At 37.5% G+C, this 25238-nt stretch overlaps 3 protein-coding genes and 1 pseudogene across 3 annotated transcripts; 3 read left to right on the forward strand and 1 right to left on the reverse strand.

Moving 5' to 3' along the window:
* Positions 1-639: 639 nt before the first annotated feature.
* Positions 640-3130, reverse strand: LOC130727034 (uncharacterized). The gene is made up of 4 exons (XM_057578366.1): positions 2944-3130; positions 1362-1434; positions 1213-1268; positions 640-926 (listed from the first exon to the last, which is right to left on the reverse strand). The coding sequence occupies exons 1-4, from the start codon at positions 2985-2987 to the stop codon at positions 812-814; spliced, it is 288 nt and encodes a 95-aa protein (XP_057434349.1). The 5' UTR covers positions 2988-3130; the 3' UTR covers positions 640-811.
* Positions 3131-4591: 1461 nt separating this feature from the next.
* Positions 4592-9681, forward strand: LOC130726397 (external alternative NAD(P)H-ubiquinone oxidoreductase B2, mitochondrial-like; annotated as a pseudogene).
* A 7138-nt stretch (positions 9682-16819) lies between these two features.
* LOC130723527 (uncharacterized) lies at positions 16820-18677 on the forward strand. The gene has a single exon (XM_057574606.1). It carries the CDS (start codon positions 16936-16938, stop codon positions 18598-18600), a length of 1665 nt encoding a protein of 554 aa, XP_057430589.1. The 5' UTR covers positions 16820-16935; the 3' UTR covers positions 18601-18677.
* Positions 18678-21949: 3272 nt separating this feature from the next.
* LOC130722722 (sugar carrier protein C-like) lies at positions 21950-24152 on the forward strand. The gene is made up of 4 exons (XM_057573548.1): positions 21950-22209; positions 22301-22623; positions 22756-23379; positions 23470-24152. The coding sequence occupies exons 1-4, from the start codon at positions 22071-22073 to the stop codon at positions 23935-23937; spliced, it is 1554 nt and encodes a 517-aa protein (XP_057429531.1). The 5' UTR covers positions 21950-22070; the 3' UTR covers positions 23938-24152.
* The last annotated feature ends 1086 nt before the right edge of the window (positions 24153-25238 follow it).

Below are 25238 nucleotides of genomic sequence, written 5' to 3' on the forward strand. Positions count from 1 at the left end.
AAGAAAGTGTAAGAGAAAGTGTGTAAAAAAAAGTGTTGTTAGTATTTATCTAAGTAATATTTCTTTTGCGTTTTTCGTTTAGACAATTTAGCTATTTTTTCTTATTTAAAAATCGTTTTACAATTGCAAAGGGTTGTCGAATAAAATCTTCACGGAAAATGTTACTTACACACCTCAAAAAGAGGTGGAGGAGGTGGAATGAGGTGAGAGATAGGAAGAAAAGAAAAAGTAAGAGAGAAAAAGTATGAAATGTGATAGATGATAAGAAGAGAGAGGTAAAAACAAAAATAGGTGGAAATGAAGTGTTTAGAAAATGAGGTGTGTATATATCATTGTTGAATCTTCACTGAAAATCTCTCAAGTAATAGGGTGAGATTTTCATCCCTCCACCCACTTGATAGATAATGTGTCATGCTGACATGTGAGATTTCCAAGTCTAGTGACGAACCTAAATCAGTTGTTTACTGTCTTCCACTCCTCGCCAAATTATCAGGTCATATCTCAAAGATGCAACATCTAAATGGCAAAATAAAAGGCAAACCAAATTATGGAGATAATATAGCACATGTTTGGAAATCCTTCTACAATTGATTCTAAAAGACAAAAATTATTATGGAAAAAAGCTTCTAGGTGAAAAGGGAATCTAAATCCAAACATGCTATATCACACTCGCACAAATAGTTCATCTATACAAATTCAAAAGCGAAACTGAAAATCCTTCTTGCTTTAAAGAAACAAGTAATGGTACATTGTAATGGTTGAAGTTAACAGTACATTTTAATGATCCAACAACTAAGAGATAAGGGCTACATCACAACTCCATTCCTGGACCAAATTCTTCAATTGTTTTCGTGGCTAGTATAAGGACATCTACAAAAGCACTGAATGATGCCCGGAGAAATCTGGCTTCTGTTGCCTCAAAGCGCCTGAAGGAGAATATCAAAGAAGGGGGGAGAGGGAAAAGTGAGCAAGACTACACAATCAGCAAATATAACATAGTACTCATGTATCTCATTCTCAGACACAAAATTGAAGGCTAATAATTGATTACAATATAAAGTAACCAGAGCTATCAAAACAATTTCATATGAAACCTACTTACACTTAAGAACACAACATAGTATATTGCATTACACTAGATATGATGCACTACTCAACTGAATATAAACTTATTTACCAAAAACAATTATGAATACCATAGAGGATACTCACACTGATAGCTTTCCATCAGACACCGTCATCAGTCGTTTTACTTTATCAGGTTGCAACTGCAGAAGATATGAAATTAAATAAAATTAGTTGAGAAACTACTGGTATAGAAACCAGAAAGCTTATATCATCAGATAGTAGTCACCACTAACCTCCTTATCAACAGCTAAAGCAGCATATGCGATGGAAGCATTCTCTTCAGATCCAAAATCCACTTCGAGGCCACTGTAATTGACATTCCATATATAATAATACACTCAGCCACAGTACTAATTTCAGCGCAAAGTTGAATTAGAGAAACCTCAGAATTTTAAAAACATGTAGTGTTCGTAAAATCTTATCATGATCATTGTGTATATATTGTTATTACCAGAGCCCAAGATTGTTCAAAATAATCAAAATGTTATTTCTTTTACTTCAAACATTTTTCTAATAAATACCAAAGCTAAAGATTTTGTTTGTAGCAATCTACACAGCCCAAAATTCAACATTTTTCATTAGTAGCTCAAGAACTAGGAGATTGAATGAAGTCAAATGCAACAACCAAAGCTTTTAACACTAGTTGGGGGGTAGTTATAGATCAAACGATGCCATAATATCAGATGGAAATCTTCTCTTCCCATTTGGTCTCACATTCTCTGTCTCACCAATCAAATTGTGCAAGTAAGCATGGGTATGACAATATAACCTAACGTAAGTAGTTTTCAAATGACATGGCACAATTTGATTGGTAGGACAAGTCAAGGGGGGCCCAAAATAGAGACATAGGATTTCAATCCCATAGTAACCTGTCATGTATTAGTTTCAATGGTAGACCATTGAAATCCGAATCGCTCTTGAAGGTTTAATCAATAGTCAAGTTTTTTTTAAGCTCCCTCTATCTCTAGATACTTGAACTACTCTCTCTCTCTGGTCTCTCCTCCTAATTGGTGCTTCTACGGATCTTCTCCATACATCCCCAAACCACCTAATCCACGCTCTATTAACTTTTCTACTACAACCACTACCCTAACTTTCTCTCTAATGATTTTACTCCTAATGCCATTTCTCTCTAATAAAACTTGAAGAGGAGGATAAGCTGCACAATTTAGTTCCCATGTTTCTTGAAACCCCAACACAAATCCTATAATATTTTAAACAAATAGTCCATATGTGATCATGGTTGATGTTGAGCTTATCTATCAAGCTAGTTGAATACGATATTCACCAAGGCAACTAGTTAAGTAGTTATCGCCCAACACTCAGCCAATAAAACTTGGTTCAAAACTACACATTAGAACAATCTCTTATCTCCTTGAACAATAGTACAGAGTCTTATTTGAGCAAATTGGCCACACCTATTTTTTATAACCATTATAGAAAATATGTGGTGGGCAATACAAGAAAAAGAAAGAGAGAAACAAATGAAGCAAAATTTCCATACTCTGCACATATTATATTCATTGAGCCTTCCATAGGCAAACTAAAACTCATTACTCAACCAATAAAATAAAATGAAACTATTCAAACAGTGTCAAAGGAGATAGTTACTGAGTTTCAAACAATGTCAAAGGAGCAGAAAAACAAGGAAAATGTCAGAAAAGCTACAAAAGGTTTCATTTTTCTAGCACAGCATCACTTAATAATGAAAACCCAGAATCAAAAACCCCCATTTTTTAACGAAAAGCAAGAATTATTGAAAGCTAATTAAAACTCTTATGAAGAATAATAGAATCGAGGGAAAGAGAGAGTTACCAGCTAAAATCCCATTGGCATTTGGTGACTTGTGTGGTATCCATGCGTGACCCAAAGACCAATTCTGCAACGAATTCAAGCGGCAATGGTGTAGAGTGTGAACTCTTGAGGGGTGGGGGCGAGGGAAGCTCAAACAAAGCTTAAACGACAACGTTTCAGGGGACTCCAAAATAGGGTAAACTAAACTGGATAGACCAGTGCTTTTATTTTATTTTTATTGAAATTCTGGTGCTATTTTAACAGTTTTGTATTATTCTTGGACTTGTCTTAACATATACATTAAGGGCCCATATATTAATTCATTAATTTTCCGATGTAAAAAAAATATGTGTTTTCATTTTTTCAAAAATAATATATATGTTTGCATGAGATTCATTGTTTAATACCTGTTAAAATTAGGGGTAGATATGCTTATAAAAATTAGGCGTAGAAATGGGTTGAACTTACGACGTATTTAAAAAATATATATATGCCTTATGAGTGATTTAATCTTTTTTTTACCTTAGGTATTTTCACAGTCGATTGTCATGATACTAATTTTTTTGAAACTCGGAGATTATATTAACTGAGTAGATATCTCTGTACACATTATTCGTCGTACACACCACTCAATAATTGAACTATTAACTAAATGCTTAAAGAACATAACTAACTACTAGTGGCGCTATACTCTGTTGGTCTAACCTATATTTCAATACATGGTTAAAATCACTTATTATATGTTGAATTCAATATTGATTCATGTTTGAGTGTTGAGATGTGTTGATTCAATAATGGCGCTATACTTTTTCTTTGATGTGTTGAGATGTATGTTTTTTTTAAATTTTTTTTTCTGTTACACATGGAAAATATTTATTTACAAGTTTGTGAAGCTTTTTTTCGTTACAAGAGGAAGTTTAAGTAGCTAAACAACTAAGAAACAACTTTAAATATAACGGCGCAGTGATATTATACGAAGGACTTGTCCAAACTCTACGCAAGGTTCCTTCTCTAGATATCCTACATTCTACTCTCTTGAGATTAATGCACGGACGTTGGAGATCGTGTCACGTGTAATATTTATTTACAAGTTTGCGAAGCTAAACGGGGACAACAATAACAAAAACAAATATGACAAAGTAAATAAAAATATGCGTGAGAAAAGTGAAATAGAAATTTCTCCGAAAAAAGGAAAATTAATTATTACTTTTTATAATCCATTTCAAATTTTTTATTTATTTTTATAATCAACACACTAAAACATGCAAAATATCTGGCCAAAATTGAACATTATATTGTTTGATACCCCCTTATTTTTTATCAAACAAATATATTTTCACCGTATTTTAAACAAATTTACACTTCTTAAAGACAAAAAAAATTTCTCTTATTGACAAGCAATTAAATTGTAAAATTATATCACATCAAATCAAGTAATTAAATAAAATATATTAATGATCCACCTCTAAAATCCAATTGATTATTAACCCAAATCAGGCAAATTAGGTTTAAAAAAATAAATAAATTAGGCAAATTCTCAGGTGTTGTTGTTGACACCCTGTCCTTCTACCTTGGGCATCAAGGCAAAAACGAGGGCAAATCTGGCAAATCACCGTATAGAACCTTCGATTCTGCGGCCCTAAAAAAAATAATAACAAAGCGCACTGCACCACGTTCCCATTTTCATACGTAAAGCGCCGTAAACCCTCTTTCTCCCTCTTTTCTTCTCCACAAATACTGGAACAAGAATCGATTCTCCACACGCATTTTCGCTTTCACAATGTCCAGTTCCGCTTTCTTCAACCGTTTTTCCACTGCTCTCCGTGACAACTACTCGCATCTCAGACTCGTTTTGCTCTGCACCACCGTAAGGTATCGTTATACTACACCAACAATCTCATCACATTTTTTTTTTCTTCATCTTGTCTGCTTTCTGTCGCGCTTCCGCTTTGTGTATCAATAATTTGGTGTAAAGTGAAAGATACACAAAGCGCGAGCGCGACAGAAAGCAGAGAACATAAATTTCAATTTTCAAATTATATTTTATTTTAGTAGTAATTTTAACTGTAGATCTGTTGTTATATGATGTTAATTTCATCATCTTCTCTGCTTCCTGTTGCGGTTACGTTTTGTTTATCTTTCACTCTACACCAAATTTCACTGTTTTTTATAGATCCATGCACTTGCAATGAACATGATAATTTCAATTTTCAAGTTATATTTATTTCAGTTTTCACAGTTTTTGCATTGTTTAACTGTAGATCTGTTGTTTATGATGTTAATTTGATTTGATGCGTGCAGTGGTGGTGGTCTTTTGGCTTATGGCGCGATTGCTCCATCGGAAGCGGCGGTTACAGAGAGGAAGAAGGTGGTGGTGCTGGGAACTGGCTGGGCGGGTACAAGTTTTTTGAAGAATCTGAATAATCAGAAATATGAGGTTCAGGTTTTGTCGCCGCGTAACTATTTTGCTTTCACTCCTTTGCTGCCTAGCGTGACGTGCGGTACTGTTGAAGCCCGCAGCATTGTTGAACCCATTCGCAATATTTGCAGGAAGGTTAGGATATTATTGTGTTCATCAAATATTGCATCACGATTTGTTACCTTTTTCCAGTTTCAATTTTTGTTTCAAATCAAATCAATAAATTGATTGATAAAATGAAAATAGTCTATAATATATTTTGGAAGCAAATTTTACTTATACTATGCTATTAAATTTACTTTTTATGCTTAAATTTTAACCTCAATTTGATTTAGTTCATGATTGAGTGGTTAAGATGTACTTCTTTACTCTCTTATAAAAATACCATTATAAAATAACAAATCATGAACTTAACAACTCAACAAAAAAAAAATAAAAAGAGTAAAATGTCGATACATGGTTGTAAATTTTGTTTTCTACCAAATCATAAATTTATAGTATTTACTATTTAGTTTAATTAAAATTAAAAATGAATGTAACAGTTCAAAATTAAAATGAAACAATAAGTTTAATCAAAGTAGTGTCCTAACATAGTAGTAAACAACATTAGTTATTCTAGTATTTTTTTTGAAATGACATGTTGGTTAATTTATTTTAAATCTATCTCCCAAAGTATAATTAACCAACCTGAAAATGAATTGTTTCAACCAAATGTATTAAAAAAATTGTCTTTACATATTTAGGCATAAAGAAAAATCAATATCTTGTGAATATTACTCTTGAAACCTTACTTTAGGAATTGAATTCAATTCAATTGGTAAAAATAGTACTTTTGCACTTACATTTACCAAGAAAGTGAAGGAGGAGGAAGTGTGATCTGGGAATAGGTTGAATTTAGATGATAGAGTAAAATTGTTACAACTAAAAACTTTAATCGGAAACAATTATATTTCATATTAACAGTTATCAATTTCAAGCAGTCCATCTATGAAGTTAGTCAAAATTACTAATCAGTTAATCACAAGCTATGCGGTTGGCCAACTTTTCTCTGCTCATAACTTCTTCTTTTGTTAGAGAAAATGTAAATGGTATCTAAGATAACTAACTGCATTTGCATTGAAACTTGTCTGGACGCATTATTTGGTTGTGAAACTTGTCTTCACTATAGTACATAGGATACAATATGTTTATGTTATCTATACTTACTACATTGTAGCTTATCATTAGCACGAAACAAAATGTTGGCACGATCACAAATTGTTGTTAGGATATGCAGTTTCTGATTATTAGATTACCAGTGAAGCAATTTGCTCTGTTTACTAGTGGTACACTAGATTCTGGTGATTATGGTTGTAATTAGTTCCTCTTTCCTTTTTTTAACCTGAGCAGAAAAAGGTGGATGTACAATTCAATGAAGCAGAATGTGTCAAGATTGATGCCGAAAATAAGAAAGTTTATTGTCGATCTAACACGAACAATAATTTGAATGGGACAGAAGAATTCGCTGTGGATTATGACTACCTAATTATCGCTGTGGGCGCCAATGTCAATACATTTAATACTCCAGGAGTGGTGGAGAATTGCCATTTTTTGAAGGTAACAATATTCATCTTGCCATTACTTTTCAGTATTTGTTTTGATGCAGAGCATTTAAGAAAAACATCATTCAGTAAATGATATAGTCAGGGTATGTGAGGAAGTGATCAAACCCATTGTTGTTATTATGGGGGTGATGGTGTTCAATGGATCCTGTTTATGCTTGTATGCATACTTGTGGTTTTTAATTATCTCCTGGACATGCATTTGTAGGAAGTTGAAGATGCTCAGAAGATTAGAAGAACAGTTATCGACTGCTTTGAGAGAGCGAATTTGCCCGATTTAAGTGAAGAAGAGAAAAAGAGAATTCTTCATTTTGCTATCGTTGGAGGTGGGCCAACTGGAGTGGAATTTGCAGCCTCACTTCATGACTTTGTCAATGATGATTTGGTCCGTTTATATCCTGGGATAAAAGATTTAGTTAAAATTACACTTCTGGAGGCCGGAGATCATATCTTGGGCATGTAAGTACATGAAACATAAATCAGTTCTTTTGCTTCTTATTATTAAGAACTTGTTGCAGTGATATCCGGACATATAGTTTCCTGTGTTTGTGACTACACATTATAAAGAACTCTATGTTCGAGTCTGCTGTATTTAGTTTGTCTAACTTGTTGTGTTCTCTGGCTGTTTTCATAGGTTTGACAAAAGAATCACTGCTTTTGCCGAAGACAAGTTTCAAAGAGATGGGATTGATGTGAAAACAGGATCCATGGTTGTGAAGGTTTCTGAAAAAGAAATTCACACTAAAGAACTGAAAAAGGGAGGAGAGATTACTGCAATTCCATATGGAATGGCTGTCTGGTCAACTGGTATTGGTACTCGTCCATTTATTAAAGATTTTATGAAACAGATTGGTCAGGTATGTTATTGAGGAATTAGACATTATATCTGTGCTGATTCGTAAATTCCATAGTATGTTTCTCTTGTAGTTTGTATCTATTCTTCAGTGAATAAAATTTACATTAATTTGTTATTCACTCAACATTATCTCTTCTAAACAGGCTAGCAGGCGTGCTCTAGCTACTGATGAATGGTTGAGAGTTGAGGGATGCAACAGTGTGTATGCTCTTGGTGATTGTGCTACCATAAACCAGCGAAAAGTCATGGTATCTAACCCAACATTTGCATCATATATTTAATCAACTTGCTTGGTAATAAACACACATGGACATATGTGACATTATTATCCATAGACATTAATGTCTATAGTGTATTGTTTCATCTTTGATTTTTCAGTTCCTTTGTTCAGTTTATCATAACTTTGATGGAACAGAAAAATCTCAACCGATGCCTGAAACTTCAAACAATGCACATTTGCTTAATTGACAATCTAGGCTCTATTGATTCACATCTATCTCAATTGGTTTCTCTTTTCCCCTGTTAATTGTGAATTGGTTTGGCATTTTAGGAAGATATTACTGCAATCTTTAAGAAGGCTGACAAAAAGAGCACCGGAACACTCACGGTCAAAGAATTTCAAGAGGTCATGGATGACATCTGTGAAAGATACCCTCAGGTGGAGCTATATCTGAAGAGTAAACATATGCGGAACATTGCTGATTTACTGAAGGAAGCCAAGGGCGATGATAAGAAAGAATCAGTTCAACTGAATATCGAGGAACTCAAAACAGCACTCTCCAAAGTGGATTCTCAGATGAAATTCCTTCCTGCTACAGCACAGGTGCATGTCATGATATTTGCATTGTGGTATTCCTTCAAGCAGTATTTATACATGATGCATGTTTCTCAGTGTTATGATATGACAATGATTTTCTGAAAATCCATATATCAGGTTGCATCTCAGCAAGGCACTTACCTGGCCAAGTGTTTTAACCGGATGGATGATTGTGAAAAGAATCCGGAGGGTCCTCTACGGTTCAGGGCAGAAGGTCGCCATCGCTTCAAGCCCTTCAGGTCCTTACTCAGAAGCTCTCACCTATTGTCCAATTCTATCTACTACAATACATTTTGATACATATTTCAAGGTTTTCTCATTAGTTTGCCAATGTTTACTCATTATTGATCTGTTGTTTGCTCCTCAAGGTACAAGCACTTGGGTCAATTCGCTCCTTTGGGAGGAGAGCAGACAGCTGCCCAGCTTCCTGGGGATTGGGTTTCAATTGGTCACAGCAGTCAATGGCTGTGGTATTCTGTTTATGCAAGGTATTGTGTTCCTTTTCGCATTTGCGTAGCACTTAATGATTTTAAAATGTCATATCGTTGTTAATCACTAAAATGTTATTCTTTGTGATTTTGTATTCATAATTATGAGCATGTTACCAAGTTTCATTCAATCCTTTTGAGCAGCAAGCAAGTAAGCTGGCGTACAAGGGCATTGGTAGTTACAGACTGGACAAGGCGTTTTATTTTTGGGAGGGACTCAAGTCGCATATGAGGAAATTCAACATTTTCAGAGCGAGTCTTGCATTGGCAAAAAAGCAGAGCTCATTAGTCTAGAATTATTTGTTTCACGAATTCTTTGAGTAAAGTACACAAGCAGACTCTGAGCTGATTGAGCTGCCACAGCCGACTTCTTTTTCATGCTTGCCATTTTCAACTCATGAATTGGGTTTTTTTCCTGCTTCTGATATTAGGTCTCCAAATTTTGCCGATTTTGTTTTTGAGATGCAAGTTATGTTAGCTTCTTAACCCAATTATTCATGTTATAATTAATCTCTTGTTATTTGTCCAATCTGGTCAGGATTAACATCATCATTAAAATATCATATTTACTCATCAAATTGATATTGATCTATTCTTTAATTCCTAGATAACCATCTTCTGTAATAGTAGTGAAATGATTGGAATATATCGTTCTTATTATGCAGAAGATATGAAGCAATCTCTAATACACTATTATTATTTCATTATTTGTGATATTGGTTAGGAGCGTTTTGCCTTGCCTCTTCTTAGAGTTGATGAATGAATAAAATATACTGTTTTATATCAACATTTCTCTTCAAAGCCAAGCTATATTCAGGCTTTGCTGTTTTCTTGAATTTCACTTCTTGCCTACTCAAAGCTAGCAATACATTGCACTGCATTGCTTTTGCATACTCTGTACCTAACATATAAAAAGGGGAAAACCAAAATAAAAAAACAACAAATCGCACAGTTATTTGTAAGTCAAATGGGGGAAGGGTTAGACAGTAACTCTCATTTTTTGTTTTGGTCCAATAGTGAACTCGAGACCCAAATGATGTCCAGTGATCATGATTACTAGTTAAACCATACAAAACATAATCCTGTGACAAGTCGAAGAAAGCTACTATAGTGGCTAAGATTGGGTTTAAGTTAGATTCATTTATTTAGCATGATATAAACTAAGCAACTTAGGCCTATGAGGGGACAGATGAATAAAATTTAAAACTATCAAATTAGAGCAAAAGGCCCCCACTTTGCTCCCATGATAGAGTGAAATATATGCAACATATGGGGTTCCTGACCCCAAATTGAGGCATGTGCTGATATGCGGAACTGCAAAACGCAATTATGTTATATGACTATCACTGGCTTGTATTTTTAAACACTTGTTTCATTTGCCCCCACTCAACCAGCAGGATCTTATTAGCATAAAGTACTCAGCTTTAAACAGTAACCAAGCTGAATTGGTCTTTTAGTAGTTTAGAGCCCTCTAGTTCTGTAAAAATCCGTGACCAGCATAATAATGGTTTGTTTTTCTGTCCTCTATCAAAATTTGTTAAAAATTTAACACCAAAACGAAATCACTTCATGAGTTAAATGAATCAGTAGAAAGTTTTTCACCTAGTTCTAGTATCCTATTTGTCACGTACCAAGGTTCAAAAAGTTATGCCCCTTGGTCCTCTTTACTTTTTTCACAGCTGACAACCATCAATTCTACAAAAGATGACCTTCTTGGTGGGGATGGTTGGTCAATATATATCTTCATGCTTTTTTCGGGATTGTCATGACATGGGCAGCTTTACCCTTTTGCCTTGAGCCTGTCTTTCTTGGTAGTTTTGGTTGGATCTTCTACTCAGTATTATAATTGATTCTGATTAAATGAAAGCTGATGCAAACATGCTAATACTCTTGAGAACATGCACACCTTATAAGTTGTATGCATAATTTGATTTGATCTAGGATTTGAATTTTGAAGCTGATCTTGGGGCTGACATTTCATTACAAAATGTTTGTTAGTGGGGGGGGGGGGGGTGGTGCTAGTATGTCACTCAGTTATTCTCCTTTGGCTTTCCTTGGACACTTGTTTGCTATAGTTTGCAGCAACCAAAAAGGGTTGGAAAAAGGGAGTAACTTTCTCTCAATTAGTTATGAGTCACTTCCACTTTCAATTCAAAAGGTCATTGCTGGCTCAAGGAAAATACAAAGGGATATATTCACATGGTGGGGTGTCTGCAGGGTCATTATTCATTCCAATTCCAAGGCCATTGAAAACTACCCTTTGCTTTTGTTTTCCTAATCAAAACTCTTTCCTTATTGTGGAGTGGTCCATCTACACTTGTATTCTTCTCTGTCCATCCTAGTTTACAGTTCTGCCTCTATTTTGCTCTTACATTGCTCTAAACTGAAATTCAAATAACACTCTAATAGTGATTATTGGATTTACCGTTAAAAAAGCAACAAGCAATTCAAAACACTTATTAACAGTAAACCAACCAGACCGAACACTCAAATCAAACGTTAATTCTAATGCTCTTGAATTGGTTTGACAAATGTATCCAAGACTTTTTCAGTTGGGTGTCCAATGCATGTGTCTTGCTCCTTATTTCTCAACAAGCTTTTTTGCTTACCTAACATATGCATTTAAACACACCCTCAGTCATTTGTACACACGGACTTTGTTGGATACCAAAGCTAAAATTTGTTGATTCAATTTGAAATTTGACATGTTCCTCAACCACAAGTAATGGGAGATAAGTAACATGTGTTGTTCCAGTAAACACTAAACACACATAAAGTTGCTTAAGCATGGATAGAGGGATTTGATCTTAAGATCCATGGGCATAAATAAAAAGAACACTATTGAGAGAAATTTCTATTTTAATGCATTGTCGTACATGAGAGGTTAGTCTCTCATGTATCAGGTGGCATACCCTAATTAAATGGATGGATATAAGAAAACATGCACAACTTTAATTCTCTGATTGCCTCTATAGGAAAACGGTTTTATAAAGGCACCAAAAAAGAAACTCTTCATCAATAAAATACTAATAAGAGCTGATAGGATTAATATTACCCTCACTTCCTATCCAAAAGTTTCAGTTTCCTTAGCCAGTTTAAACGTTTAACTAGATCTGAGAGTAACTGCTGCTTTCTGCTACAGAACTCACAGAAAAGTAAATAAGTGCATTTTGCGAGGCATGTCTTGCTTGCTTTCGTGTTTAGTTATAATTTATATTTATATGCCCTTTTCTGTCCTATGTTTCAATATTTTATTTCAATTGTGTGTATAAAGTAAAGACAAATTCACCTTTGTTTAACCACCAATACGAATTCCCTCCAAACAAGCAGCCACTCAGGGAGCATAAAGGCCTGACACTGGCCTCAACCCTCTTCCAGTGTGGCCACCGTTGTCTCTTTACTAAAACCTCCAACACAACCACCCAAAATACACTGTGTTGCCCTATTCACATCACAATTGCAAAAGTGTCCATGGTCCACTGATTCATCCAAGTTCCAATCACATTTTTCTTTACGAATGAAGATGAAATTTAGTTTATGTGCTCTCAATTGGTAGTGTCTCCTGTACTTATTTTACAAATTAAACTAGAGGTCTAACTTAGTTATTTTTATAACAACTAGTTTTTTCTAAAAAAAAAGAAAACAACACCACAAACTACACTACTACATCATGCAGCTAAGTTGGGATCAAGCTCGAAGGCAGTTGACTCCAGACACGACACAGAACGCCATCTCTCGCTGCTGGGCAGACAAACATATCTACTGTTGTATTTTGCTCTCACGGTAGCTGCACCAGGGACACATACTGGTCCCATTTAATTCTATGTTGCATTAATTATTTTTAATGAAAATATAAACCTTTATTTGATTATTCAATAAAATATGAATTTGATTCTCTCTCCTTTTTCATCCTTTTCCATTTCACAAATAAGTGAGCTCAGAATAGTTTTTTTTTTGTTACAAGAGGAAAATTAACAGGAAAATAAAACTAACTTATAGCATCTAGATACATAGATGCATAGACAAAGGATGGTGGTTGAGCCCAAACTTTAACCGGAGCCCCTGTTCTTGCCGCTTCTCGAGCTAGAGTATCTGCCGTGTTATTCTTGTTCCGGTCTAACAGAGTTATGGAGAAACTCTGGAACTGCACCACTAAGCTCTGAACCCTGTAGATAATATCCCTATCCCAATATGAATGAACATCCTTTCCTGTTTATAACACAGAAACCAACTGGCCACAATCTGTAACACAAGCGATATGCAAGAAGCCATTATTCTGTGCGTGTTGTAATCCGAGCTCCAAAGCCATAATTCCAGCAGCGAAGGCACTACCCTGGCCAAAGCTCGAAGAAATTGTAGACAACCATTTTCCAGTGGTATCTTTCATGATTGCTGCGCACCCCATTCGTCCAATACTCGGATTCCAGCTACCATCAACGGCTAGATGAGCTTTCTGCACGGCACTCCCGTCCGCCGTAGTATCTGTGGGTGGATTATGCTGCACTGGATTCGGAAACAGGGAGCTACGCCAAAGAGCTTCATCACGAAGAACACTGCGAAGAACCTGGTTTAGAGATTGAGTTTGAGCGGCAAAAACCCGAGAGTTTCGCCACTTCCAGGACCACCACAAAACCGCTATCCCAAGAATGTTGTGACGATGTGACAGTAAAGAATCAAACCACAAGGAGAACTCTGTTTGCACAGACAAGGAAGGCAGGACATGTTGAAACTGAAGCCATAAGCTACGCGACTCCGGGCACCCTCGGAAAAGATGATCAATATCCTCATGGTCCATATCACACCGAGGGCAAGCCGCGTTCTGCGCCAGGTGGCACTGAAACCGCTTCGCATTCGTGGGCAGAGCACCGTGGGCCACTAACCAAAGGAAGAAACGAATTCGCTCATGAACTCTTGCCTTCCAAATACGACGCCAAACCGCAAAATCCCCTACCACCGGTGCAGCCATGCTTTCGTATGCTGAGCTTGGAGTGTACCGACCCTCGGGAGTGTGGATCCAACGCAAGGCATCTCGGTGAGTCGTTGCTTGAGGTATAGATACCGCCATAATTTCCCCAATAATGTCCGCAGGTAAGACAGTGAATATACAATCTAAATTCCATATTCCATGTCGCCAAAGGTCCGCCACAACTAGCTTTGTGTCAGAAATATGCACGAAGGGGACTCGCTCACACAATCGACCCGTTCCAAGCCAGTTAGTATACCAAATAGAGGATTGGCCGTTTCCTAGTTGTGGCTGAAAGTTATGCCCAACATAATCCCTTGCACGCAGTATGCTCTTCCATATGTAGGAATCACCCCTCTTGTATTTACCTTGAAGGATTAGATCACCATTTAGGTATCGTTGAGATAAAGCTTGGACCCAAGGTTTATTTCTGTTATGCAGCAAATCCTCAACTAATTTCCCAAGCATTGCAACGTTGTTCAGTCTTGTATCACGAAGTCCCAACCCACCATGCTCCTTGGGTTGGGTAAGCGTATGCCACGACACCAAATTCCAGCCTCTATTATTAGTCCCTTTCGCCCAAAGACAACTCCGAATCTTCTTATCAACCACATCACAAACCGATTGGGGGAGCCAGAGTGATTGCATGGTATACACTGGTAAGGATGTGAGAACAGATTTAGCAAGACATAGTTTCCCAGCCTTGTTTAACATGCGCGACTTCCATGAAACTAGCCTAGCATTTACTTTATCCACGATAGGGAGAAAAAGTTCTCGGGTAACTCTCCCTTTCAAAAGAGGGATCCCAAGATATTTGCCAAGGTTGCATGCTCTCTGAATGCCCGGTATGGAAGACAATTCCCCTTGAACAGGCGCAGATACTGTCTTGGAACATAACATTCTTGACTTTTCTAGATTCACTCTCATGCCTGAAGCCTCACAGAAATCCTTTAAAGTGTCAGCTATCACACGCATCTGGGCCTTGTTAGCTTGGCAGAATAACAAAACATCATCAGCAAAGAATAAATGAGAGATTCCAATGTCTTCTTTAGCAATCCGGATTGGATTCCAAACACCCTCATCTACCTTTTTTTGAATTAGAAGGGCTAACCGCTCCATACACAACACAAAAAGATAAGGTGATAAAGGATCCCCTTGGCGAAGTCCCCTTTGCGGAGTGAAAGCATCCAACTTAGACCCATTCCAAAGGATAGAGATTGACGCGGACTGAACTCCCCACATAATTAGATCCACAATCATAGGCGGGAACCCAAAGTCATACAAAGTAGCTCGAAGGAAGTCCCAATTAACTCGATCATAAGCCTTCTCCAAATCTATCTTCAAAGCCACCAATCCTCCTTTGCGTTTGTATGTGTGAATAGTGTGCATGCCCTCTTGTGCAAGAAGTGTGTTGTCCTTAGTCCCTCTACCTGGGATAAAACTCCCTTGAAGAGGCCCAACTAAATCGTCCAGAAGGGGTCTGAATCTATTAACCAAGACCTTTGTAATTACCTTGTAAGCTACATTGCATAAGCTGATGGGGCGGAGATCCTTAAAGCGGAGAGGATTGTCGACCTTGGGAATTAATACAATGAGCGTCTCAAGAAGTGAAGCCTCTCCTTTGCCTTGGGCGAAAGCATCAGCGACCATGGAATAAAGATCTTGCCCTATAATGGGCCAAAACTGTTTATAAAAGAAAGCTTGGAAGCCATTCGCTCCTGGTGCCTTAAAGGATTGCATAGCCATGATAGCACTACGAACCTCATCCAAGGAAACAGGTTGAGTGAGCTCAAGTCGATCCTCTTCAGATAAGGATGGAGGCCGGATCTCCATGATGTGATTTTTACATACCTGCGAATCAATAGAAAAGAGGTTAGTAAAGAAAGCTTGAGCCTCAGCCTTTAAGGCCTCCGGCTCAGTGCACCAAACATCACCAACAAACATCCCATGGATTTTGTTCCGCTTCCGGCGAATCACTGTTTGAGTGTGGAAGAATCTAGTATTTCGGTCTCCAAGCTTAACCCATCGCTCTCTCGATTTTTGAAACCAATTCAGTTCCTCCTGCATTAAGATCTGCTCATATTCCTCATTCAGGGCTTTCTCCAATCGAAGCATAGATTCAGTTTCCCGCACCTCAAGCTCAAGTTGGACACCTTGCAGACGGCGCTTGACTAGTTTCTTCCTCCGTGTGATGTTTCCAAATACGTTGGTGTTAAAAGCTAGGGATGCAACTCTGACATTATCAAGCTTTCCTGCCAAAGAAGGTGGTGGCTTCTGCCAAGTTTCAAGAATCAAGGGTTCATGGGCTGGGTGTGTAGCCCAAGCCGCATGAAAACGGAAGGGACGGGATACCAGAATAGTTTAAGAAAATTAATATAAAAATTGAGAATAAATTTAATATTAATGGCTGCATTGACTATACTTTTTTAAAGAAAGTGAGTTATTTATTTGGTTGTTAGAGGTATTTAAGTAGAGCAGTTTGTTTATTAAAGAAGAAGTGTGATCACGTTTGTTCATAGGGTTATTTGTTCGATTTCCGTTGGTGATGTAAGAACTGTGTTGATGAATGATTTATAAATACTTTTGTAAGTGATTTGTGCTATCGAAAGCATGTCACGCGCCACGGGACAGTGATCAGAGCCGAACTCACTCAATTGAACAAGGGTATTATGGTAAATGCAGACACCAGAATCCAAGTCTGCTAACTGAATCTAAGGATAAGTATAGATCCGGTGTCAGAGACAATTACATACTACATTTTATAATTATACACACACTCTCTCTCTGGTTTTCTCTTTCTCTCTCTAACATTTCGTACCCGACCCGTTTAGAAAATGGGTTCGCTCCAAAACCTCTGAGAACCAAAAAAATGGGCGGTGAACAGCGAGAAACCACCGTCGAGCTCATCTCCTTCCTGATCTCCCTCTCTCACTCCATCAGAGTCTTCTCCGGAAGATGGCAGCTCATTCGCAACAAGCTCGAAGACCTCCGTTCTTCGCTCACCGCCGGCGACAGCCACTCACTCTCCGGCGTGTCCCCGGCAATAGCAACCACCGTGGAGGACTGCCACGAGCAGGCTCAGCGGTGTCTGGATCTGTCATACAGCGGGAAGCTTCTGATGCAGAGTGATTTGGACGCGATTTTGGGGAAATTGGAAGGGCACGTGAAGAAGCTCAACGAGATTCACAGGAAGGGTTTTCTCTCAAATGGGTATGCTGTGGTTGTCTCAAAACCTGGACTTGCTGCTTCCAAAGAGGACATGAGGTTCTACCTCAGAGACTTGCTTACCAGAATCAAGGTCGGTGATTGTGAAATGAAGAAGCAGGCTCTGGTGAATTTGTACGAGGTTGTTGTCCTGGATGAAAAGTATGTCACACTGATGCTTCAAATTGCTGAGTTTGTTCATGTGCTGTTGGATTTTCTCGGTTCCGGCGAGGCGGAGATTCAGGATGAGGCTATCAAGGTGGTTTCTGTTGTTGCAGGGTTTGATTATGGTAAAGGGGTTTTGGTTGCTGCTGGGGTGATTGCCTCGTTGATTCGGGTTTTGGAATGTGGGAGTGAGTTGGGGAAGGTTGGTGCTGCTAGGTGCTTGCAGAAGTTGACTGAGAATTCGGATAATGCTTGGTCTGTTTCATCTCATGGGGGTGTCACTTCCTTGTTGAAGATTTGTGACTCTGTGGATTGTAAAGGGGAATTGATTAACTCAGCGTGTGGGGTGTTGAGGAATCTTGCTGGTGTTGAAGAAATTAAGAGGTTTATGGTTGAGGAAAATGTGGTCTCCACGTTTATCAGGCTTGTGAGATCCACGGATGAAACAGTTCAGGTGAGTTCTGTGGATTTCATTCAAAACATTGCCTCTGAGGATGAATTGGTTAGGCAGATGGTGGTTAAAGAAGGTGGGATTCGTGTGTTCTTGCATGTTTTGGATCCTAAATTGACTTGTTCATCTAAAACAAGGGAGGTTGTGATGAGAGCTATTGAGAATTTGTGTTTTTCTTCACCTGGTTCTGTAAGTATTTTGATAACTTATGGCTTTGTGGATCAATTACTATATTATGTTAGAAATGGAGAAGTTTCAATTCAAGAGCTGGCGTTGAAAGTGGCAATTAGACTGTATGGAACATCAGAGGAGGCTAAGAAAGCGTTGGGAGATGCGGGATTCATGGCAGAGCTTGTTAAGTTTCTAACTGCAAAATCATTTGAAGTTCGCGAAATGGCAGCTGAGGCACTCTCTGGCATGGTTATGGTGCCAAAAAATAGAAAAAGGTTTGTGCAAGATGATCAAAGTATTGCTCTTCTTCTGCAATTGCTGGAACCAAATGAGGGAAACTCAAATAACAAAAAGTTTTTGATCTCCATCTTAATGTCATTAACAAGCTGCAACAGTGGGAAGAAGAAGATTGTTAGTTCTGGATATGCCAAAAATATAGAGAGACTTGCAGAAGCTGAAGTTTCTTCTGATGCCAAGAGACTTGTTAGGAAGCTAGCCACAAACCGGTTCCGCAGTATGCTGAGTGGAATCTGGCATTCTTGAATGTAATTCTTTTCTCATCCCCTTTTAACTGTATATCTTACATAAATTTGTTCCAAGTTTTGCTAATTCGATTTCTAGCATGTTTGGATCAGCTTCAATTTCCTCATAATACACCCAAAAGCATTTACCCAAAATTGATTTTAACTTTAAAAAATCAATTCTAGAAGAATTTCCAAACATGTCAACATGTTATCAGTCTGAATTCATTGTCCTTGCCCACAACCACAGTAGATTAGTTTTTTAATTGAGGTTGTAATCAGTAGCTGTAATACTTATACCATCAAAGATTTGTTCTAGATTTTCTTGAAATACCCTGGCATTGTTTTTAGGCCTTTAGTTTGTGAAGAAGAAAGGAATTTATTATATATAACATAAAAGAATGTAATTTCTAGTGATAATTACTCATCTGTATGTGTTGTGCTCTATGAGTAGCATTAGCATATTTGGATCAGTTTACTTTTCTCATAATCAATTATGACACTCAAAACACAGAAGCTACTCAAAGAAACATCTCCTAAAAATTGATCTTTGGCTTTAGAGTCAATTGCAGAATATTGTTTGTGCATTTGTGAATTGTGTGTGATCACATGGGGAAGACATGAATCCTCCATTGGCATGTGAGTAGTGGCAATTTTGCTTTTCTCTATATACAGTATATGCAGGGAGATAGTGATAGATGATGAAGTATTCAGTCTGTATTGCTTTGTAATTTAGCTAGTTTTGTCTTTTTACTATAGCAGCTACCTTATTGTTGATGAAGAATGTACAGCACGCCAATTCTTTGCATGCTTGTTGCCCGGGACCTTTCAGATAAGACAACAAAAAATTGAACTAGCTAACATCATTGTATGTTTATATTTCTTTTTAATCACTAATTGCCTCTAAGTTTCTAAATCTGGATGGAGATTTAGGCACTTTAGATTCTGCTAATAGAGGAAAGCAAACTTGCTTGTGTGAAGAAGTAAATGGTGTTGGCTCTTCATTATTATGCCACCTGTGTCCAACTAATGCGCCTTGTGAATGGGAAACATGTGAATATGGGAGGCTGTTAAAAGGGACGAAGGAAGGCACAGGAAACCCATGCGTTTTTCCAATTTCCAAGCTTTCATCCCAAATAATGAAGATCATATTTATATCGGCTTATTTTCCCCCAAAATTAACTCGAACACTCAGAAGCTACTCATGTAAGGTTCTCTCTAAAATTGATTTATGCACGAGTTCATTTAGAGTGTGTATGTTGAAGGGTTGAAGCCATTTTGATGAAAGAGTTGTGCTACAGCTGCAATGGATTTTGATGGTAAACACTTCCACCAATGGATAAACTGTGCATTGTGGTTGGTGCCACCCACTTAATCAAAAGCATAAAAAAAATACACCAAAGTTCGGTGACCATCATGTTCAGGTTGTATTTTGTGTTTTATAGGCTTTGCTTGTTTAAAAAGCTACTATGAAAGATCAATTATGGGCTAAAGTCATTTTCTCTAGAACTGTTCGATGATGACAATTTTTTTATTCAAACGATTGTGTTTGAATCCACATTAGGGTATTGTTGCCTATCCAATAATGCACCAACTTTTTTGTGTTGTATATGTAGTGTTACTCAAATCTAAAATGCCAAAAGCTATTATAATTTTTTTCTAGCATTACAATTAGGGAACACATCAAAGAAAAATCCATGGATGTTAGCTTAATGGAGTTTGCTCAACACCTGATCTTGGATCAGCCGAAAGGCTATGGATAGTAAAATTTGCATGTTTTCTTTCAGCTCAATTTAGAAAAAGTTTGCTTAAACTGTTCTTTCAGCTCAGTTATTTTTAGACAGCTGAGAAAGTAATAGACAAGCCTTTGGGTAAGGGATTATTAGGAACGCAGTGATGCTATAACTGTCTTGGGCCGTTGACCTTGAAACCCAATTTTTTTATCAGCACTTGAAACCCAATTGAATCAATTCTAAACCAAAATTACGGCAACCCATTAACTTTGACCAACAAAAAGTAAATTTGGATAAATAAGTAAGAATAAGATTGTCAAATTAATTTGACCAAGAAAACAAAGATTGTCAAATTAATAACTTTACGACTGAGATTAGGGTTTGCCCTGTAGTGCCTGGTTAGATGGTGTTGAATGTAGACTAGCCCCCATGGTTTCATCAATGTCCTCTACTAACAGCAGCAATAACCATTTTGGCGGTGGCCAAAGGTGTACTTCTCATCACAATTGTAGCATAGCCCTATTGTTCTAAATTCTTGCATTTGGGCAGGGCTGAGTTTCTTTATAGGCAGAGTAGTGAGTTTAGGTGGATTGGTGGAAAATAATTAGACATAGACCAAAATTACCCAAGTAAAACCCAATAATAAGCCACTAGGCCTCAATTTACTCCTCTTGGGCCTTTAAGTGTGGCTACGAAGATGAAGGCCCAAATTTGTAGGTGATTTCACCTAATATTTATGCTAGGTGATAATTTTTGACCCAAAAAACATATCCTAGGTGATATTTGTATAATTATTAAAAAAATTGATATATTAATATAACCATTTTATGGTTTATTTTAGATCAAAATTATATTTTAAATTTTTTTGGTACATCGAAAAGATAAATTGCACCTCCAAGAATTATATTTTAAATTTATATAATACTACATATTAAATATGCATTAAGTTTTTAATTTGACCCTATATTTTTATCTTTTTTCTTAACTAATATTTTTATCTCTAAATTTAACGTCAATTCTATTTTCGAAAATTTGAATATATGATGATAAACTATGACAAAGTACGATATTAACATTTAATTTCAATGACTCTTATAATAAAATAATTAATGCCCTATTTTATCAACGTTTATTTGCTTTTTTTTTCCGATGAATTCGTATCTTATATATATTGTGAGATAATTAAAAATATATGATGATCGCTTCTTTTATTTGCGCCTCATGAATTTTCTTAAAGATAAAAGATAAATTTCAAAAAAAAAATCTCTAAAATGGTAGATAATACTTAAACTGAAAGATAAGATAAACTTTTAAGAATGGATCATATGATATTCACGCATGAATATTGTGTTTCCGTACAGTTACTAATATCTAAATCATATAAACATTATTGAATTATTAGTTTCATTTGATTGATTTAAGTGATCATATGTGAATTAAATGAATCATGATCAAAATACAAATCGTTTGTGATAGATAGTAGTTAGTTACCCATCATCATCTTAGCTTCAATTTCAAATTTACACAAATCTTATCACAGTTTAAACGTTATCTTTATCTTTGATAGATTTTATTTGCCATTAACTAGATAAGCTGATGTTCCTATATAAACTTGCCATACACCACTGTAAAGCCACAACCACTTCACTTCTCTTCTCATATCATCTCATCACACCACACTTCTCTTTTCTTCTCTTCTCTTCTCATCACATCACACTTGCTTTCTTTCTTTGTTGATTTGTTTGCTTGAGTAGGAACAATGCCTGCAGTTGGAGGAACAACAGGAATAGGTGAAAAGGGTAAGGAGTACCCTGGATACCTCACCCGCTATGTGTTGCAATCATGCATAATTGCTGCAATGGGTGGTCTTATCTTTGGCTATGATATTGGAATTTCAGGTACCAAACACATTGCACCTTCTATAATTTTTTTCTTCTACTTTAATCTTTTCCAATTAAACAACTAATATTGTTAATGTTCACTGTGCAGGTGGGGTGACTTCCATGGATTCCTTTCTGTTGAAGTTCTTCCCGTCAGTGTATCGCAAGAAGAACATGGACACATCCACGAATGAGTACTGTCAGTATGACAGTCAGTTGCTGACCATGTTCACCTCATCCCTGTATCTGGCAGCGCTGTTGTCTTCTCTGGTAGCATCCACTGTTACCCGCCGCTTCGGTCGGAAACTCTCCATCCTCTTAGGAGGCATCCTCTTCCTTGTTGGTGCTCTCCTCAATGGTTTTGCCCAACAGGTTTGGATGTTAATTGTTGGTCGAATCTTGCTCGGCTTCGGTATCGGATTTGCCAATCAGGTATATATACTTTCTCTATAGTGCTTTTGTACTAGTGTGGATATTTTTGATGTGTCTTATGCTGCAAAGAATTTTGATGTGTTTTTATACTTATGCTATATATTATTGATGTGTGTTTTTATAAATTTACAGTCTGTTCCACTTTATCTCTCTGAGATGGCTCCCTACAAATATAGAGGAGCATTGAACCTCGGGTTCCAATTTTCCATCACAGTTGGTATTCTCGCAGCGAATGTGTTGAACTATTACTTTGCCAAAATCGATTGGGGATGGAGGTTGAGCTTGGGTGGTGCCATTGTGCCGGCTGGGATAATCATCATTGGATCATTCTTTGTACCTGACACCCCAAATTCCCTGATCGAACGTGGAGAACACGAGAAGGCCAAGGAGCAACTTAAGAAAATTCGTGGGGTGGAAGATGTTGATCTAGAGTTCAATGACCTCGTGGCCGCGAGTGATGAATCCAAAAAAGTGGAGCACCCTTGGAGGAAGTTGTTGCAGAGGAAGTACAGACCTCAACTCACCATCGCCACACTCATCCCCTTCTTCCAGCAGTTTACTGGAATCAATGTGATTATGTTTTATGCACCTGTGTTGTTTGGCTCCATTGGGTTTAAGGACAATGCTGCTCTCATCTCAGCTGTTATCACCGGAGGTGTTAATATGATAGCCACCATTGTCTCCATTATTGGGGTTGATAGGTGGGGTAGGAAAGCTCTTTTCCTTGAAGGTGGGATCCAAATGCTGATATGCCAGGTATGCATCTTATTCTAGTTTCATCTTCAACTCTTTCTATATGTTGTAGTACTTTGAATTAATTTCATGTTTTGCTTAATGTGGAAACAGATTGTGGTTGCAATTTGTATTGGCCTCAAATTTGGAGTTGATGGAAATCCTGGTAATTTGCCACAGTGGTATGCTATTGTGGTGGTGGGCTTTATTTGCATCTACGTCGCAGGGTTTGCATGGTCATGGGGTCCTCTTGGATGGTTGGTGCCTAGTGAGATCTTCCCATTGGAGATTCGATCAGCTGCTCAAAGTGTCACCGTATCAGTTAACATGTTGTTCACCTTCATTGTTGCTGAAGTTTTCTTGACAATGCTTTGCCACATGAAGTTTGGGTTGTTCATCTTTTTCGCTGTCTTTGTTATTGCAATGACATTATTTGTGCACTTCTTGGTACCTGAAACTAAGGGCATCCCAATTGAGGAGATGGGAGGTGTGTGGAAGAAACACCCTTACTGGTCCAAATTTGTCAGTGAAGATCAAGCCAATGGGGTTGAGCTGCAGAACAATGGTGCTTTCATTGTCTAATTGAGTTAGTTTGTTTTTTTACATTAGTTTGGTAACAAAACTTATTAATTAGTAGTTTATTTGTTTTAGTCCAATGTCAATAGGGGCATTTGAAGTTTATTTGTTTTATTTCATTAGTAGTCTGCTTTTATTAGGAAACTTACAAGTTGAGTTAATTAGTTTAATTGACATTTGCAGCTTATTAATTTTTCTTTTACCGTTATTATCTATTTACTTTTTGAGATCGCAAGTGTTTTTATAGGGGATTTTAATAAGCGTTTATTGGTGTTCTTAATCTTGACTTTGTTACTTTTGGATAACTTGGCCATTCTTAGTTCATCCAACTAATTCGAAGACCAGGACATAGTAAATAACCAAAAGCTAGTCACCATCACACATAATTACCTTAAACTAAATAGTTGGTTAAATTTTAACTGATAATTTGAAGTTAAAGATAAATATGGTATATTAAAAACTTCTATGCATCATCTTTTTCTCAAAACTTAAAGCTATCAAATTCAAATAAATTTTGAGTCATCAACTGCTTAGAGGTAGGCCTGTCCAACTTTTTTGGGCCCGACCGAAACCGACCGGCCCGCTACCAAAAAAGGTCTTCTCGGTTCGGTCGGGTCGGGTGGCGGGTTGAGTAATGGAGAAAAACCGGCTCCATTTGGGTTGGTTCGGTCGGTTACGGTTTGGAGCCTGGTCCGACCGAACCGACCGAACCCAATATAAAAAAAAAAATTTCACCCGGCCCAAACCCAACCCAAACTAAACCTATAAAAAAAAAATTCACCCGGCCCAAACCCAACCCAAACTAAACCTAATAATCCGGCTCCTCTCTCTTTCTCTTCACTTCTTCCTCTTCTTCTTCTTCTCTCAATTCTCAAACCCGCCGCCGTCGCCAGTCGCCACCACCACCCTTCTCCTCTTCTTCTTCTTCTCTCAAACCCGCAGCCGCCACCACCCTTCTCCTCCTCTTCTTCTTCTTCTCTCAAACCTAGAAACCCTACCTCTCAAACCCGCCACCACCACCCTTCTCCCCTTCTTCTTCTCTCCAAACTCCAAACCCTAGCCGCCACCACCCTTCTCCTTATCCTCTGCGCCGCCATCCTCTGCACCCTCACACATCTCAAACCCTAGCGGTCTAGCCACTCCACCACCACACTCCACAGTGCAACAGCATCTGCATGAGCTTCTTGCCTTCTTCCCTCACAGTCTCACGCATCTCAAAGACTCAAACCCTAAGCCTCTGAAATCGGTTCATCCTCCGTGGCTCCATGCTTCTCTGATCCGAAATAGCCTGTTCATCTTCATCAATC

This window comes from Lotus japonicus, chromosome 6, assembly GCF_012489685.1.
Source record: "Lotus japonicus ecotype B-129 chromosome 6, LjGifu_v1.2".
Lineage (NCBI taxonomy): Eukaryota > Viridiplantae > Streptophyta > Magnoliopsida > Fabales > Fabaceae > Lotus > Lotus japonicus.